This window comes from Chelonia mydas, chromosome 2 (assembly GCF_015237465.2).
Source record: "Chelonia mydas isolate rCheMyd1 chromosome 2, rCheMyd1.pri.v2, whole genome shotgun sequence".
Taxonomy (NCBI): domain Eukaryota; kingdom Metazoa; phylum Chordata; order Testudines; family Cheloniidae; genus Chelonia; species Chelonia mydas.
Window position 1 is genome coordinate 225453146 of NC_057850.1, and position 19761 is coordinate 225472906.

General features: G+C 41.3%; 1 protein-coding gene across 14 annotated transcripts in view; it reads left to right on the top strand.

Annotated features, from left to right (window-relative positions):
• The window catches only part of MLLT10 (MLLT10 histone lysine methyltransferase DOT1L cofactor), a 227485-nt gene that overhangs the window by 70021 nt on the left and 137703 nt on the right, over nucleotides 1-19761 (top strand). For all 14 annotated transcript variants that reach the window (XM_043541310.1, XM_043541311.1, XM_027820953.3 and 11 more), the window contains one exon: nucleotides 11641-11744. In XM_043541310.1, coding sequence (XP_043397245.1) covers nucleotides 11641-11744 — 104 coding nt within the window. The remainder of the gene's footprint in view (nucleotides 1-11640; nucleotides 11745-19761) is intronic.

Sequence of the window (19761 nt, forward strand, 5' to 3'; positions counted from 1 at the left end):
AGGAGTACTTGTGGCACCTTAGAGACTAACACATCTATGTGAGCATAAGCTTTTGTGAGCTGTAGCTCATGAAAACTTATGCTCAAATAAATTTGGTAGTCTCTAAGGTGCCACAAGTACTCCTTTTCTTTTTGTATTAACAGTGTGATTAAAACTGTGATTAATCATTAATATTTTTAATCGAGTTAATTTGTTTAGAGTTAATCGCTTGATTTTACTGCAACTAATTGACAGTTCATTTTTTTTTTTATACTTTCTATTATGGCTGTTCTAAGGGTCACAGACAGAATTTTCAGGGCTTGGAACAAGAATAGGATTCCCTAGTAATAATGATCTTGCATCATTTCTGGTTTAGATCCTTTAGAGGATTAACTCTCATTTATCTTATCTTTCCCCATCTCCACACTGTGTTTCCCTTTTTGTATTTCATATCTTTGCCGTTATTTTTTTTTTTCACTCCTTCATATTTTCTGATCCCACTCTTTTGGCTTTTCCCTGCTTTTTTCACATTCTCCTAATCTCTACTACCTGGTATTTTTGCTGCTTTCACCTACCAGGGCTTCAGAATGGCCCAGGGACACTTAGGGCTTGTCTACACTTAAAACCGCATTGCTGTAGTGCTTCAGTATAAACATTTCCTATGCTGATGGGAGGGATTCTCCCATTGGGGTAGGTAATCCACTTTCGACACAGGGATTTAGGTCACCTTAACTGTGTTGCTCAGGGGTGTGGATTTTTCACACAGTAGCACAGATATGCTGTTGCACCTGTTCAGTCCTGTCTCCCCACCAACTCTGGGCCTGTGAGACATCTGCAGTTACACTGTCCCCCTTGCAATGGCAATGACTGTTTTTTTTTCCTGCTGGTCTCTCTTTGCTTGTGAAAAGTTTTTTCTTCTTTGGGTTTGTTTCAAAGTCGTGTGTGTGTGTGTGTGTGCGTCTGTCACCATTTCCATTTATGTTGATTGAAATTGTGTGGATAAATCTCTGTGCGCTACTTTGAAAATTTACCCTTTAATCTCTCTCATTAATTTTCTCTGCCATTCTCTAGCAGTTTTTGTTTGCTGCTTGCACTAAAATCTTTGCAAACTGCTTGCTTAAACTATTGTATTTACCATCAAATGATATTGTTCCTCCCCACTAATACTCCAGTTTACATTTGGTTGGTCTGTAGCTAACTGAAAGTCCTTCACCCACTTGTCAGGCGTGAATGACATGGAAATCCCAGACCAAATACTATCTTTCTCTCTTCTAGTTTTTAGTTTGGTGCTTTTGAGGGTGAGGTTCAAACTGAAACAGGTCTATTTTCATGTTTAGGAACCTACCTAAAACTAGTCTGCTTGTTATTTAATGAAGATATGGTGGAACTTGTTTTATTGGACAGTTTGGACTTAATTTGCAGCGGCCTCCCCCCTCCCCCCCATCAATCGTTTTGAGAATCATTTGTGATGTAACCTTTCTTGGTCTCTCAAATTATTCTTTCTTACTAGTTTGCAGTTTGAATCTGTGCTGGTCCCAGGATATTAGAGACAAAGTGGGTGAAGTAATTTATTTTATTGGACCAACTTCTGTTGATGAAAGAGACAAGTTTTCAAGCTTATACAGTGCTCTTCTTCAGGTCTGAGAAAGATACTCAGTGTCACAGCTAAATACATGGTGGAACAGATTGTTTAGCAAAAATATTTAACATATATTGTAAGAGACTATTCAAGGTCAAATGGCTAATTAATATCTCTAGAGTCATAGGACAAAAAAGGGGGATTAGGGGGGTTACCGATTGTTGTAAAAAGCCATAAATTCAATGTATTTTTAAGGCTATCTACACTAGGACTTTTGTCACGGGTATGAAAAAAACACCCCTCTGACTGACATAAGTTTCACCAACAAAAGTGCAGGTGCGGACAGCACTATGTCGTCCGGAGACGCTCTCCCGCAGACATAGCTACCGCTGCTCATTGGACTCTCTTGCCAGCATAGAGTGGCCACACGGGAGACCTTTCGGCGGTGCAACTGCAGTGGTACAGCTTTGCCATTGTAAGGTCTCTAGTGTAGACATAGTCAAAGTCAGTGATTTTTAGTGTCCAGCAAAGTTATGAATTTCAGCTCCTAGAATTGTCTTTTGAAGGTGTTGTGTAGGGTTCCTTTGAGGATGAGGACTGAGAGATAAGATATGGAGTAATTGCTTTGTTATTGGCAGGATCTGGTGGTGCTTTGGGTTGGTGTGTCCTGGTCTGTGCAAGCTCCCCAGAGAGCAGGGCACACCAATTCAAAGTGGCACCAGACCCTGCCATAACAGACGCAAAACCTGCAGACATATCTCCACTGCTACAATAATAAATACTCATTACTTGCTTTTCAAGATCTGTGGGTCCTGAGCATACCTATCACTACATGTGGTATACCTCATCCGGTGTACTTAAATGTCCCATAACAACTATGTGAGTGAAATGAGACAATCGCCCTCCTCTTAAATTAACTTGCACAGAAAAGTGATAAGACAAAAACACCACATCATGTGTGGGTGAACACTTTTCACAAAGCGATCACGGTACATCTGACCTCTGTCGTCATCCTCAAAGGAAACCTGCACAATATCTTCAGAAGGCAAAGTAGGGAGCTTAAATTCATATCTTTGCTACACACTAAAAATCATGAATTTAATGAAGACACTGGGTTTATGGTTTAATACAGGGGTGGCCAACCTGAGCCTGAGAAGGAGCCAGAATTTACCAATATACATTGCCAAAGAGCCACAGTAATATGTCAGCAGACCCACATCCGCTCCCCGCCTGCTCCCAGCACCTCTCACCTACCAGCAGTCCTGCCAATCAGCGCCTCCCCTTCCCTCCCCATCCGCTGTTTCATGGTGTGCAGGAGGCTGTGGGGGGGGGAAGGGTGAGGAGCTAGGGCATGACAGGCTCAGGGGAGGGGGCAGGAAGGGGTGGAGTGGGGGCAGAGTCTGTGGCAGAGGCAGGGGTTGAGCACTGAGCACCCCTTGGCACATTGGAAAGTTGGTGCCTGTAGCTCCAGCCCCAGAGTTGGTGCTTATACAAGGAGCCGCATATTAACTTCTGAAGAGCTGCATGTGGTTCTGGAGCCACAGATTGTTGTATTAAACCAGGGGTAGCCAATCTGTAACCCACTAAGCCCCCTTTTTTGTCTTAGAAATACAGAGGTGTTAACTGGTCACTTCACCTTGAATGGTCTCTTACAATGTGTTAACTGCTTATGCTAAACAATCTGTTCGACTTTATATTTAGTTATGACACTGTAAGTACCTTTTCCAGACCTGAAGAAGAAGCTCTGTGTAAGCGGGAAAGCTTTTGTCTTTCACCAACAGGAGTTGGTCCAATAAAAGATATTTCCTCACCCATCTTGTTTCTCATCCTTGTCAGGGTAGATTTCAGCTATGGTCTTTGGGGGATTTTATGTTAATTTTCTTTTATTAGAGCTGAGACTTCTTACTTTAGCCAACCCTCAGCCTGTGAAATGCACTTGATTATACTGTTTAGTGATGCTTTATTTGATTCAGGTTATTACTCTTAAATAGTGCAAAACTTTGTGAGCGTGTAGCTGAGAATAGTGGACTTGTCAGTGGCAGAGGCATAGTTAAATGCCTGCCAGTATCCTTGAGATGAACCCAGGCTGGGAGAGGCTGTTTACCAAGAGATACCACTGTGCCAGCTCAGAGCAAAGGACCAGCCCAACAGGCCCCTTCTGGGGGGACCAGGAGGACGCCTATCATGCGGTCCAGACACTTCACGGTTAAAACTAGGGGTGGAGTGGGGTGTCCTGAATAACCCTGCTGGGGCTGGCTGGAAAGATTGGGGCGGGTCTTCAGTGTTGCTGCTGTTTGTGAGAAAAGACAGCTGCCAAATACACTCTCCTGCTGTTGCAAAAAAGAAAAAAAAAAAAAAGTATCCTTGCTTTTAAGCTGAATCTTCCAGTAGTTTTTATAAACTGGCTGCTCTAAACTACTTAGACTGAACTATGATATACAAGCTCCACTAGATGAATATTGCTGCATAGTACCTTTCTTTGTAATGTGTCCTTTGCAGGAAATATGCTTCTTTCATAAATATAATTTATAACTTTTGTGAAAGACTTCTGTTGTATGTGAATAAACAGAACGCAAAACTGTTGGATTTTAAAGGAAAATTGTCAAAACAAAAAACTTACTTCCATCTGAAAATTGTATTTACTGTCATTCTGAGTAGCCCATAAGGTTACTATAAGTGAGAGATTAAAAATATTTTAATGTATTTTTTTAGTCTTTGTTTGACAGTCACTTTTGCAGTTTATTAATGGTGTACATCTTTTCCAGGCTCTGTAAGAAGGTATTTAACAGCTATATCAAAACTAATACTGAAGAGGCAGTAGACAGGAGTGTGCCCAGAGAAAGTGGGTGGAGGAGGAATATGCCCTGAGTATGTTTGGTGTCTTTCTGCTTGCCCAAAAAGAGTCTTTGAAATATCAACAGGGAGCAGAAACAAAATGTATGTCAACTTATTTTTTAAAGTAGTTAAAACAATTCAGGATTAATTATTTAAAGGGTGCTCGATCAATTTAACAAAATCAGAGAGACCCTTTCATTTAAAATCTATTTTTATCACACATGACAGTATACCAGTTAAATCTTGCTTGTAAGTAACCTCTAAAAATTTCCTCCATTTATTTTTCTATTAAAATTTAATACATTTTAACTTCACGCAAATATACTCGTTTGGTTTTTATACTGAACTATGTAGAAGCTTTTAATCCAGAGTGTGCCAGTTTGAAGTGCACATGCTCTTTGGGGAATGGGAAAAAGCTGCTTTTTCTGAAATATAGGTATTGCGAAAAGCCTTTAAAAATAACTGTAGCAATGTTTTGAAAAAATGCAAATTTATAACCAAGGAAAAATGTTCTGGATTGCCAGCCCTTTTTAAAAGGCTGCCTACTTCAAACTGTGTGTTTGCCAAATTGGCACAACTCAAACTGAAGTAGATAATTTAGGCAGAGCCTCTAGGGATTTTACTTTCCTACAGAGTCCTAAGTAGGTTATGTATATTTAATTAAGTCTAAATAGAAAAATAATAGGAAATGTACAGATTTATAGTTGTCATGGTATGTTGATATATAGAAGGATGCATGGCATGCAACCCTTACAGCAGTGAGGGTTGCACTGGCAATTTGACAGAAGTCTGAGGATGGCACCTAATTTACATATACATTTACATAGGATTTTTGTTAAATATAAATGCATGCAATTGTTTGTTTATAGACCAGTGCTTTACATAATACAATAATCTTGAACAGAAGACAAAATATATTTGTTGCTAAAGGGGAAGATGCATCAAAGAGGGAAGACTGGAACTCTCTATCTGAAACTACTGGATTGACTTTATCCCTGAGGTGGCCACATCCTTTGTAGAATGCAGATTTAAATCTGTTAGGTTACTCTCATGGTTGATTTGCTCAGATTAATAATAGGAAAAGTCTGTCCACATAGGTACTTCCAACAAGGCCTGCACAGGTAGTAGCCCTCTCATGCAAGTGGATGTTTGTTACTCTTTGGACCCTTTACAGACTGGATCATTTCAAATCAGTTAATTTTATCTCAACTTTGATGATCTAATTTCCTCAAATTCAGCTGAAAATGTGAAAAACTTTTAACCTTTTTTTATCCCTTTTGGAAACTTCTGCTGTGTTGATCAGATAAATCTGGAGCTTTTGATCTACTCAGTAGTAGGGGCAGCTGTCATACTTATATTCATTTGAGTGTTTTCTGGGAAACTGAAAAGTTTGAGCTTTTGCTGAAGCTTAGAGATCTGTGAGCAAAGGACTCTTACTCCTTTGATAGCTGTGAGCAGTTAGATGCAGAATGGTCCTTTTTCTAGTTTGGTGCTTCCAAAAGCTTTGGATTTGTTTTGATTATTTAGCACACACAGGCGGGATCTACTGTCACAGTTTAGGGTTAGCTGCACCTTTGAGCCCTCTAAATCTGAGTGCAACTCCCTCGGTTGTTAGGCCTATTGCCTTCACCTGTCCTGGGGTGGAATCTTGAGATTCTCCTACTCTATGGACTAGTTCCTGGGCTACTGTAGTAGCCTATGTACCGACCAGGATTCCACAGCAGTTTAAACTGGATTTGAATGCTTCAAGTCTTCCCTGGAGGAGTTGTGACCGGTGTGTGTGTGTGTACAGTCACCAAAATGTTATTTTCAGAACTAATTTTTGTTTAATCTCAACAGTAAGAACAAAACATAACAGAAGCAAAAGGGATTTTATCACAGCAAATAGTTTATAGGCATATCTGTTTTATGTAAAGTAGGTAGGCCTACTTATCCAGAAAACCCTTATTCTGGGAAATAGGGTTCAGTCTGCTTGCCCACAGGCCCTCTCTCTCTCCCCGTGTACTTCAGAGGTAAACCTTTTATCAGTCCCTAAATTCTTTGTTTCACTATATGTCTTGAGCCTGTTCAAACCAGTTTATGTAGCCCACCAGAGGGATTGTGGGTTGTCTTCAAAGCAGTTGGTTCTTGGCATTGTCCTTTAAGTGTCAATAAATGGTGATCACAGAAGTGTTTTTCTGCTTTCCTGCTTATGTGCTAGAATTAATCCCTGGTAATACTATAGTCACAACACAATAATAGGCAGATGGAACATCTAACATTAATAAAATATTACAGGTGGCTCACACGTCCTTCACATCTACTTTCTTTTTCTAGAGCAATATTAAGGGAGCACAGAATGAGGACCATGATTTGAATAGCTCAGAGATGGAAAAATGCTCATTAATACTAAGTCAGGGGTTCCCAAACATTTTGCCAGCATGACCCATTTAATTAATTATTTTCTCCCAGGATCCCAGACAGCATGGAGGATGTCACTTTGAAGAGCAAAATGGCATCCTCTGTATAACATGATCTCACTCATACCATACCAGCGAGATCATGCTGCACGGAAGACAGCATTTTGTAGAGTAAAATGGTGTCCTCTGCCCTTCATGACCTCATATGCACTATATGCGTAAGGTCACACCACATAGAGGACGCTGTTTTGCTCTACAAAACGGCATCCTCTGCACTACATGACTACTACTACTATGTATTTTGCATGGAAGTTCATGCTGTGCGGAGGATGCTGTTTTGTAGAGCAAAATGGCGTCCTCCATGCATCATGATCTTGTACATGCAAGGTTACACTGTCCAGAGAAAAATGGCATCCTCTGCACAATAGGGATTGCCCCGACCCCATCTGCTGCTATTGTGACCCTGTTTGGGGTTGCAACCCACAGTTTGGGAACCCCTGCAACTGTGGTGTTCAGTCATAATGGATAAGTCTGTTGGCTGAATATTTCTCCTAAACTGGTCAGTATTAAGGTAGTTAAAAGCATTGAAATTTCAAATTGTCCTTATTACACTTCAGTGTTAAGACCTATTGGTTAATAGTGGTAGGTTATACTATAGTTTTAAGGTGTTGTTTCATGCTAACAGTTTAGTTTTAAAAGGCTTCACAACTGTAAGGGTTGGAAACTTTATTTAAAATGAAGGATTACATGCTGCAGAAACTGAGAAATGATCAGAGCTCATGAGGAATAACTTTCTTGCATGCATGGGTGCTATGGGTGGTGCACATCATAACTATGATCTGTGCAGTCCTCAAAAGAAAATGTTTTGAAGCTAATTTTTGTTAACAGGTTTTATTTCTCCCACCAAATTTGGAAACTTTTCCAAAGAGATGTTAAAAATCTCTTCTAGCAGATAAGCAAACACAGTAATGCAAAGTGTTTAATTGGCAAAATCCTGTAGCGAAAAAGGCCTCTGATATTTCTGTTTTGCTCCAAGGATAGCATCCTTGTTTAACTGGGAGCTTTGTCCCATTTGATCAGTTTGTTTATTACCATCTGCTATCTCACTGGAGGCCCAGGGTGGAGGAGAGTTTAAGAGCTCTTCTCCTCCATCAGTACTAAGGAATGACTGATGCTCTTCTGGATGTTGGTGGAGGAGTACATAGGTTGCTACAATTCAGGCATCTAAAATCTTAATTGGGGTCAGGAAGAGGTTGAACTAATATATGGACTGTTTGAACTGACTTTGCAAAGTCCTGGGCTACTACCACATGAAAGGGAACTTTCATCTTTTGTGTCCAGTCTATAGCACCAAGAGACAGACCAGAGTACTGGGGAAGTTTGACTTGAGAGTTGACTTTTAGCTCTTGAAGCGAAGGGAAAGTGTGGTGTGTTTGGCCGCCTTACACCAAACTCAGAGTACTCAGAGTTTTTATGGCTAGTGTAGGAAGAGTTGAATTATGCTGAACTTGCTATAAATTGTAGCTAATCTATGGCACTGTTTTGTAAACCTGTTTATAATGCAGTTCATCAGTCATTTATCATGTTATAAATAGTTTGGCCATTTAGTTTGGCCATTAGTTTAAACAGTGCTTAGGCACAATTTTTAAATGCAGTTCCTGTCCTGAATAGACAGGACCTACATCCATACTGAATAAATGTTTGTATCATTTCTTTTACTAGGATTTATTTAAGGAAAAACAACTAGAATAATGCTTAGAAAAATTCTGGGCAGTAAAGTAATACCGTAGTAGCTGGATCTTGTGTCTTACGGATTTTGCTAGAACTTAAGTTTTCTGTTAATGGAAATGTTCAAACAAAACAAAGATTTACTGCTGAAGTACACTTCAAAAGCAAGAAAACTTGTTAGATGGTGACCTTGTTTTTTCTTAATACATAAGTATTGAAGGTCATGTGACACTCATTGGGAGTTGGAACAGCTAGTGATCTCAGGTACTATGTGAACTGTAATCTTGATGCACTTGGTGAGTGAGATAAGGAATTAGTAAAATCATTTTCGGATCTGAGGCCCCTCAGCTAGTTCTTGTCTAGACTTGAATTTAAGGTGTAATGTTAGCTAATTATGCTTTTTGAAAGTCTAATGGAGACCAAACACATGGCCTTGTCTACACTTGATTCTGTAAAACATTTTAATTTGCATGTTACCTAATATATGCTAATAGCACACCTTAAATTATAGTCCAGACAAGACCATAAAAAGCCATTCTATCCTTAACTCAGAAGTTGATTGATTTCTTTGTCTTTATCTACTGTATTTTGTTTTAGTTTGTATATTTTTTTTTATGTTCACCTCTTTTTATACACTTTTTTCTTAAATTGTATCTCCATTATATTTGCCCCTGTATTTTTCATTCATTCTCTTTTGATCTACTCAAGTGTAGTCATACATAAGCATTAGTGTGATTTCCTTCTTTCCTTCAATGTAAAGAGATGACAGAGTTTAAACAAAGGAGATATTGAAAAACAGCAGAAGCAAACAAAAGTTGCTTCCCATCCTTTTTCTGCTGGGGGAAGAGGGAGTGCAAAAGGGGCAGTTTGTGTGGGCCCACATTTGAGAGTGCCCCAAACCAAGTGATGATGCGATCCAGCATGCAGGGTCGTAGTGCCACTTGGGTTTGGCCTGACCTGGCCTTCCCTGTGTCACAGAGGAGGGGCAGCCAGACGAAACCTGAGTGATGCTGCAGCCCTGTGCACCAGGACACAATGCCACTCACTGAAATTTGACTTGGCTGTGCCTCTGTCAAAATGGTCTTGTACAGCCCTGTGTGCATGTGGGAATTTTGTTTTTAAGGCCATCTTTTGTTTTTGGTCTGTCCAAATCAGAGGATGCTTCCATGAAGGATTTCTAGTTGGAAATCATTTTCATTTTGTTTATGCAACAGGTAGGGCCTACCAAATTCACAATCCATTTTGGTTAATTTCAGATTCATAGGATTTTAAAAATAGTAAACTTCATGATTTCAGCTATTTAAATATGAAAGTTCACAGTGTTGTAATTGTAGGGGTACGTACTTACCCAAAAAGGAATTGTGGTGGTGTGGGGGGTCGCAAGGTTATTGTAGGGGGGTTTGCAGTACTCCTACCCTTACTTCTGCGCTGCTGCTGCTGGTGGTGCTACTCCTGGGCAGCTGGAGAGATGCAGTTGCTGGCCAGGAGTCCAGCTCTGAAGGCAGAGTCACCATCAGTAATAGTGCAGAAGTAAAGATGGCCTGGTATGGTATTGCCACCCTTACTTCTGTGCTACTGCCTGACGAGCTGGGCCCTAAGTCAGCAGCTGTCGCTCTCTTACAGTGCAGAAGTAAGGGTGACAATACTGAAACCCCCTAAAATAACTGTGCGACCCCCCCCCCCAACAATTCCCTTTGGGTCAGGACTCGCAATTTGAGAAATGCTGTTCTCTCCTGTGAAATCGGTATAATAGAGGCTAAAAGCACACAAAAGTACAGATTTCACGGGGGGAGACGAGATTTCACAGTCCGTGAGGCAGTTTTCATGGCTGTGAATTTGGTAGGGCTCTAGCAGTAGTTTGCAACTATATTTAAAACATAGCAGAATCTCTCTTAATTTACACTTCAGTAATCAGCACACCCCAATATTTGAATTATAAAAAAACAGTTGTTTCACACGCTTCTCACGAAAGCTTTAATTAGGAGAAGCTATAGTGAAGTCCACTATAATTAAGCCTTCATTATTTTAGAAAATACATTGTAGCATGTGTACTAATATAGTTAGTATTTATAATTACAATTGCAAACACACTTGTCAAATGAAATATATTTTGATGGATTATTTTTGTTCTTTTTGATTATTCACTTAATTGATAATTTGGAAAATTAAATAAATTGCTATAGGTCTCTCTAATTACTGTGCATTTGGTGAGATTCTCTAATGACATTTTTAGAAATCTGACAATCTGCTATAAATCTAACTTGTTCCTTTGCCTTTGAAATGAGTTTAGGATCCTGAATTAAACTCAATTTAAACAAGGTTCCAGCTAAACTAGTTTCTAACCAGGTGGTTATAAGGCTGTGCTGTTTTAGACTCGTATTTAAATAAAAGCTGTGTTGAATAGCATTACTAAACTTGGTTAAAGGCCTCTGAACCTCAAGTAGGCTTGGAGACATATTATGAGACTTCTGAAAATCTATTTCCACTTATTTGTATGTAAATATGCATTACATAAAATTATTAAGTTTAACTTTAAATAGGAAGCTCCTCTGGACATAAACTAGGCTGTCTTACTTGTTTATACAGTATCTAGCATAATTAGACATTGATCCTGGTTGGAATTTCTAAGTGCTACCACAATACTGCTACTAATAACTGTACTTATAAGCAAACATATGAGAGTAATTCAGTGATTTGAAGGAATGAACACTGGGTTGGGGAGTTAGGAAAACCTTGAGTTCTAATCACATGTTACCATTGGCTGTTTGGCCATTAGACAAGTTGTTTAAGTTCTCTGCCTCAGTATTCCCCATCTTTAAAATTGGGATAATACCGAATTAGGATAACATAGAGGTGGTGTGTAGATTTAGTTAATTTAATGTTTGTACAGCACTTAGAAAAGGTAAAGTGCTATGCAAATCCTAAACAGTGTATGTAGCAATCTGCTTTAAAAAATTGTGATTAGGCTGTGTAAAGGAGTCCTCAAGTAAGCTTGACTACAAGATTGAGAAAATCAATTTGTCCTTGTAGCACATCATATAAAATGCCTCCTGTGAATAACACAAAAATAATTTGGGTACTTTGTATGATATGTGAATACTTTTTTTTTTTCTTGAATAGACATGCTATATTTGTGATGAACAAGGCAGAGAAAGCAAAGCAGCAACCGGTGCGTGCATGACATGTAACAAACATGGATGTCGACAAGCATTTCATGTAACATGGTGAGTGTATATTATTATGTAATGTGCCAGAAATCCTTTAAAACAAAACGAAACTGGAGAGCACAGTACCAAAATGAACAAACAGTTTATTCCTGGTATTTCTGAGGCACCTAATACTGTGGCATCTTAGTGAGAGGCCAGGCTTAATGCAGGATTTTTTTCGCATTGAAATGAGTGCCATTTTTTGTGGATAAATATGGCAAATTTTATAGGGCAACATTACATGCCATAAACACATTTTAGTGGCCAGTGTCAACCAGTGTTTTCTAAGATGCTAGAAATGATGCAGTGCATCATTCTTTTTCGAACGATGGTCCTTATGTGTATTCCACTGTGGGTGTGCACGTGCGCTCAACGAGAAGATCTTTGTTATCAGTGTCCATTAGTTTGTATCTGTATCCCTCTTTGCTTCTCATTCTCTGAACTGAGGGCATGAGGGGTGGTGGAGACTGACCACTTCTCCAGTTCCTTTCTGCTGCCTGGGGTCTGAGATGGAACCTCTTCAGTGTCTACAGAAGTTGCTAGCTTCTTCTGCTTTGAACTGTAAATACTTGTAAATACTTTTTAGATAATGTTTTTGTAGTTAATTAGTGTAATTATTAATAGCTAGAAAAGTTTTGATTCCCCCTCCTCTGCTCTGAGTACCAGCTTCTCTCATGGTGGGAGGGGCCCCTTTCATCCTCTTCCACTTACAAAGAGACTGATCACAGATGATTCCTTAATAGGGTGGCGAGCCCATCTGGATGAACATGTAACACATAATACATGGACTCCCCAAGAATCCCAATTGCACATAAATCTTCTGGAGTTAGTATTCATTCAAACTCTGCAATGTCCAAATCATGCTGGAGAACCTCGCAACAGTGTTCTACATCGACGAACAGGATCTTCCCCTCAGCAGGCACTTCTCCAGGGACCACGAATGGGAACTACATGATTTGGTGGTTCTGAACATTTTGACAGTGGGGATCCCCCTCTTGCAATCTCTTTGCATTTCAGGAGAACAAACGGTGCCCAATCTACTGTTCTGGATGGCTCAAGGTCAGGGCTCCAAAGGAGATGAGTTTCTAGTTCTATGGTTAGGACAAATAACATGCCTTCCCACGCATTCCATTCTGACCTTGGGTCCTGAGAAAGATCAAGCAAGGAGGAGTGTTGGTGATCCTGATTGCTTTCAGGTGGCCCAGACATTTTGTTTCCCAATATTCCCCAGGTGTCAGCATGTCCATGCATCTGTATCCAACTGTTCCTGGCCCTATTACCCTAGTACAAATGCAAGATCAAGCATCCCAATCTGGCATCCCTCCACCTAACAGCCTATCATATGAACAAGTGAGGAACCTAGAAAGACATGCTTAGAAGTGGTTCAATCCATCCTTTACAACAGTAGGAAGGAGTCCGCAAGAAAGTGCAACATGTTCTGTCATCTGCCACCACTGAGAACAGCCTAGCTCCATCCTCTTTGGAACCCCCCTTCAGGTAGTTGAAGACTGCTATCAAATCCCTCCATACTCGTCTCTTCTTCAGACTAAATAACCCCAGTTCCCTCAGCCTCTTCTTGTAAGTCATGTGCCTCAGCCCCTTAATCATTTTCATTGCCTTCCGCTGGACTCTCTCCAATTTGTCCCCATCCCTTCTGTAGCGTGGGGACCAAAACTGGATGCAATACTCCAGGTGTGGCCTCACCAGTGCCGAGTAGAGGGGAATGATCACGTCCCTCAATCTGCTGGTAATGCTCCTACTAATACAGCCCAATATGCCGTTGGCCTTCTTGGCAGCGAGGGCACACTGCTGACTCATATCCAGCTTCTCATCCACTGTAATCCCCATGTCCTTTTCTGCAGAACTGCTGCTTAGCCAGTTGGTCCCCAGCCTGTAGTGCATGGGATTCTTCCATTCTAAGTGCAGGACTCTGCACTTGTTGAACCTCATCAGATTTCTTTTGGCCCAATCCTCCAATTTGTCTAGGTCACTCTGGACCCTGTATCTGCCTCTCCCCCCAGTTTAGTGTCATCTGTGAACTTGCTGAGGGTGCAATTAATCCCATCATCCAGATCATTGATAAAGATGTTGAACAAAACTGGCCCCAGGACCGACCCCTGGGGCACTCCGCTTCATACTGACTGCCAACTAGACAAGGAGCCGTTGATCACTACCCATTGAGCCCGACAATCTAGCCAGTTTTCTATCCACCTTATAGTCCATTCATCCAATCCATACTTCTTTAACTTGCTGGCAAGAATATTGTGGGAGACTGTATCAAAAGCTTTGCTAAAGTCAAGATATATCACATCCACCGCTTTCCCCATAACCACAGAGCCAGTTATCGCATCATAGAAGGCAATCAGCTTGGTTAGGCATGACTTGCCCTTGGTGAATCCATGTTGACTGTTCCTGATCACCTTCCTCTCCTCGAAGTGCTTCAAAATGGATTCCATGAGGACCTGCTCCATGATTTTGCTGGGGACTGAAGTGAGGCTGACCGGTCTGTAGTTTCCCGGGTTCTCTTTCTTCCCTTTTTAAAATATGGACACTATATTTGCCTTTTTCCAATCATCCGGGTCCTCCCCCGATCACCACGAATTTTCAAAGATAATGGCCAGTGGATCTGGACCCATGGACTTGTGCACATCCAGCTTTTCGAAATAGTCCTTAACCTGTTCATCACTGAGGGCTGCTCACCTCCTCCCCATACTGTGTTTCCCAGTGCAGCAGTCTGGGAGCGGCCCTTGTCTGTGAAGACAGAGGCAAAAAAAAAACATTGAGTACTTCAGCTTTTTCCACATCACCTGTCACTATGCTGCCTCCTCCATTCGGTAAGGGTGCCACACTTTCCCTGACCACCTTCTTGTTGCTAACATACCTGTAGAAACCCTTCTTGTTACCAGTCTTGTCCCAAAGACTATTCAAATGGATTTCAGGTTGCATCCTGCTCTGTTACAAGCTGACAGAGACCTCTTACTCCCGCAAGGGGTCAGAGCCCTCTTGATTAGAGCACAGGCTGCATCACTAGCCTCACTCCAAGAGGTTGTTCTGGAAATCTGTAAAGCGGCACAATGTGTGATTCTGTTCAGACTTTCATGAGACATCATGCTCTGAGCATTATGCAGGCATCTACTGCTGACTCATCTTTTGGCAGAGGTGGTACAGCAGGGGTCCTTGCACCCTCCTTCTCAATGAATATGTCTTGTGAATCACTCCCAGTGCAGTACACAGATAAGGTCCATCACTTGAAGAAGAAAGATAGGTTATTTACCTTCCTGTAACTGTGATTCTTCAAGGTGTGTGATCCTTATCTGTATTCCATTACTCACTCTCCTTTCCCTCTGCAGTAGAGCCTTATACTAGGTTATTCATAGTAGAAGGGCACTGGAGAAAGAGTTGGTACGCACCACGCTTTATGCCCTTGGTTTGGAGCGTGAGGAGAGAAGAGTGGCTACAGGCATGAACCAACAGTCAGGGCTAGCAAATTTCTTCTGGTCTCAAGTGCATGGAGAACGTGTGCACCCCCACTGGAATAAAGATAGGGACCATAGATCTCGAAGAGCCAGTTACTGGAAGGTGAGTAATCTTTCTTTTCCACTTCCGGTTTAGCTTGTTGAAGCTTTACTTTGAGCCGTCTCAACTATCAAAGGATAACCACTATACACAGTTTATTCAAAACCACAACAAATTATGAAAAATTTTCTGGAGTTTATATTGTGTATATAAATACTAATTCAGGCTGCATCTATTCTGCTGTTGCATATTGTCTAGATGCAAATTCTCTGGTTTTATCCTCTTGCTTTAAGCAGTGTAGCATTATGTTTCAGCAGTCATCATTTGCTTGTGTGTGCCAGTCCACAGTGCAATTGCAATATATTGCCAAATCTGTGGAATGTTATTTAACTAGCCTAAAATGAATTACACTTTTTTTCAGTCCAGTCAAGCTCATTTTTCATATGTATCTTAGTTTTCATAGTGAACAGTCAATTTCAAGTTTTCGTTGAGCATGAAAATAATACTTAAGGCTTGCTCCTGAAAGCATTTATATATGAATAACTTCAACCATGCATATAGTCCCATTAAGTCAATGGGATTATTTACATGCCTTCAGTTTCTCATGTGAATTAGTGTTTTCAGGACAAGGGCCTTAGTTATATTTTGTACTTCCAGCTCCTTTATCTTTCATTGTTCCTCTTCTCTCCCACCCCGAAAGCCCAACGATTAAAATGAATGCCATGAAACAACATATTCTGTGTAAAAAAAATGTGTTCATCGCCTTTCCTAATCCCAGTGCTTTTTGGTATTCTGTGATTAGATGTGTAAACAGATATTTGAAGTAGCGTGATACTTAATCAAAGGGGCTGGAATTATGTTCTTGGTTAACTCCAGGTTCTACTGGTTTTGGGGGACACATAACTTTTGTAAAATGGAGGGAATGTGAAATAATATGAGGAAAATAAAGAGATATAAAGCTACTGTTGTGATTTCTGGGCCAATAAAAAGGAGGTTTGAAAAGAAAAAAATGGGGTTTGTATAGCTTTGTTCCTTGAGTGCTTGCACATGTCCATTCCACTTCAGGTGTTTGCGCACCAGTGCACTGGAGCCGGAGAACTTCTTCCGATAGTTGTATCCATTGGGGCAGCGCATCTGCCCTCCGCACTCTGGTGCTGCTAGCTGAAAGTCTAAAGGGCATAGTTGCCCCAACTCTCCTCAGTTCCTTCTCACCTCCCGGGGTTGGTAGTTGGAGCGTGAGTGAGTGCTTCTCTATCCTTACCTTTCTTCTGTAGATCTTGTGTAAAGATATATTTTCCTGTATATCGTTCTTTAGCTTAGTTAAATTAGTTTGTTTGTACCCTTTAAAAAGTTTCCTTTATACTCATTTTTTGTTCGTTTTGTTTTTCTCAAGCTTTTGGCTTGGTACGGGGCATGCTGAAATCCCTGGCTTTCAAATGCTGTTCTGGTTGTAAGTCCATGCTAGTCAGCAGGCCCACTCCAGCTGTTCAGAGCGCTAAGGGGAGCGTCACATTAGGCATAAGTGCTCTATTTGCAGAGTGTTTAAGACCCAAATGAAGAATCTGAGGGAGGTCCGACTTCAACACATCTTAATGGAGCACTGTGTCCTCACTTGGTACTTACCCATTCAGTACATGAGGTTTTGGATTTAACTCCTTTCCAGAGTGTGATGTTTGACTCAGCGGCTTCCCTGTATTGAAGGGAGCAAGAGAGAAGACACCACTCTCTGTCCCTGGTACCATGTAAGCACCAGGAGAATTCTAGCACCTGTATTTCCTTTGGCCAGAAGTAGTCTTCCTCTTTGTGGGCTAAGTCTACTTGGGACTCTCACAGAAGGAAGTTGGGTACTGATGGTAGAGCAGTCACAGTGAGGTGGTACCATTGAAATGGATATCATTGCCAAGACCTTCAACAGCATTGACTTCCTCCTTAGTGTGTGGCAGAGAAGTTTGTGACAATCAGAGACCTTCTGTCTGTCAGTACTCAACTTACCGCTGATGCAGGATGAGACTGTAACTCCTACTATTCCAGGCATGCAGGTGCCAACTCCAGGATCTACCTTGATGCCTATATATATAAGCACTCTCAATATCGAACTTGGCATCAGCACTGTCTGGTTCTGGTGCATTGGAATTTTGGACTAAAGGCATGGTACCTTTCATAGGAAAGCCCTGTATTCTCCAACTGGTCCTGTCCACATTTCTTCAGTCCCGTCACTGGCTTCTCTGCCTGGTACTGCACCTCCTTGGCATTCTGATGCCAATTCATCATCTGACTTTGAAGTGTTTTCTACAGGTGGATTTCTATTTCAGGTCATGAGGTTCACCTTGTTCTTCAGTACGTAGATCAAGATCTGAATACCATGATCCTTACAGTAGCTGGTCAAGAGACAGATTGCCATGGGGCTGGGCTCCAGTACCTTATCAAATGCAGCAGTGGCTCTTTTGAAATCTCTGAGGACTTCCTACTGGTTTCAGGGATTCTTCTCCATGTCACCATGCTATGAGATCTCGACAGATATACAATTCCCAGTACTGATATCGGTACCCAGCAATCTGTGGAAGTTATTCAACTTGCTTCAGATCCTCTGATGCGGGAGGTCTCATTACCACCAGAGCAGATGGACACACTGATTCCTCTGCTCAATACTTCCTTCTGTTCTCTGGATGAGGCTATAGTGCCAGAGTTGTAATCTCCAGTTGCAGATGACTACAAAACCTATCAGGGTCTGTTGAAGAGGGTGGCCATTGCCCTGGGAGTGCAGGTTGAACTGGTCCAGGATTACCCTCACAAGCTAGTGGACATTTTGTATTCCACATATCCTTGTAGAGCAGCTTCGTCTATTGTTGTGTCTATATTAGAGCCTTGGAAAATCCTTTAGCAGAATTCTGCTTTTCTGACTCTTACTACATCATGTGGTGGCAGTAATTGAAAAGGCCAGAAAAGGGCACTTTCAATCAACTCCCAAAGTTAAAGATGCAAAGAAATTAGACTTATTTGGGGGATAGGTTTATTCATGCTAACGTTTACAGTTCAGGATTGTGACCCATTAGACTTTGTTGCCATATTATGATTATGATTATTCAGTGTGGGACTCTGCAAATGTACTGACAAGCTGCCAGATATGATGATGGAGTTCAAGTTCTTTGAAATGAATCTGGTTGCTTGTATATCTTTGTAGGCTGCACTAGATGAGGCCGAATGGGCTGCTTGTGTCATGGCAACAATGGTGATCATGTGTCATGCTTTCTGGCTTCAGTCATCAGGTTTACCTTCTGAAGTTTGGCGGATGATTGAGGACTTGTCCTTCAAGAGCTCCAACTTTTTCTCTGAGAAAGACAGATGAAGCTCTGCATTCTCTTAAGGATTCAAAGGCGACCTTGAAATCCTTCAGCATTTACACGCCAGCCCCAAGAAGAAAGCAGTTCTATCCTCAGACCCAACAGAGGTACTCTTTCTATCTGACTAGACAGTCAGATCAATCCAGGAGATGATAAAGGTCTCGGAAAAAGAGACTATCTCCTTCACCTCCATCTGCTGCTACCTCCAACCATCAGACTTCTTCCAACCTGTCTACTTGATTCCATGACAGCAAATCACTCCATTTGATCTCACCTCCCTTTGGCAGCCACTTGTCCCACTTCCTAAGGTCTTGATCACACATTAAAACCCACTTGTCTGTTGTAAGCATGATGGAACTGAGATATACCCTGCAATTCACTTCTGTTCCCCCATCCCCTTTCAGGGACCACTCTCACGAAACTGTAACTAGTCCAAGAGGTGCAGTCTCTATTGCAATTGGGCCAGTAGAATAAGTGCCTCTTCAGCATCAGGGAAAGGGGTACTCTTCTGGCTATTTTCTCATTCGAAAATCCAAGGGAAGCTTAAGACCTACTTTAAACCTGCAAAATCTCAACAATTACATAAAGAAGATAAAGTTTTGTAATCCTAGCTTCTATTATCCCTTTCCTATCTCACAACAATTTGTTCTCTGCCCTTGACGTAAAGGATGCATGTTTCCATATGACCTTACCCCAGAGTCAGGAAGTTTCTAAGATTTGTTGTAGAAGCAGTTCATTATCAGTTCACAGTCTGCCTCTTTGGGCTGTCCTCAGGACCCCGAGTATTCACAACATGTGTGACAGTGGTGGCAGCACACATCAAGAAGGCAGGATTTCATGTGTACCGGTATCTGGATGATTGGTTAGGCCAGGGTCAGTCCAGACAGCAAGTGGAGGGCAGTACTGAGAAGATGCCTTCCCTCTTAAATGTGTTGGGCCTGACAATCAACCATGAAAAGTCTGTTGTCCTCGTGGTAGAAAGAACTGAATTTATAGGGGTGGCTCTCAATTTGACATCAGCAAAGGCATACTTATCTCAAGCCAGGTTTCAAGCAATTTTTGACCTGTGCTCATAATTCAAGGTGTATTTCGATATAACTGTAAGCAATTGCCTGAAACTTTTGCGCCATGTGGTAGCTTGCACATACATGACTCAGTATGCCACACTTGACTTCTGG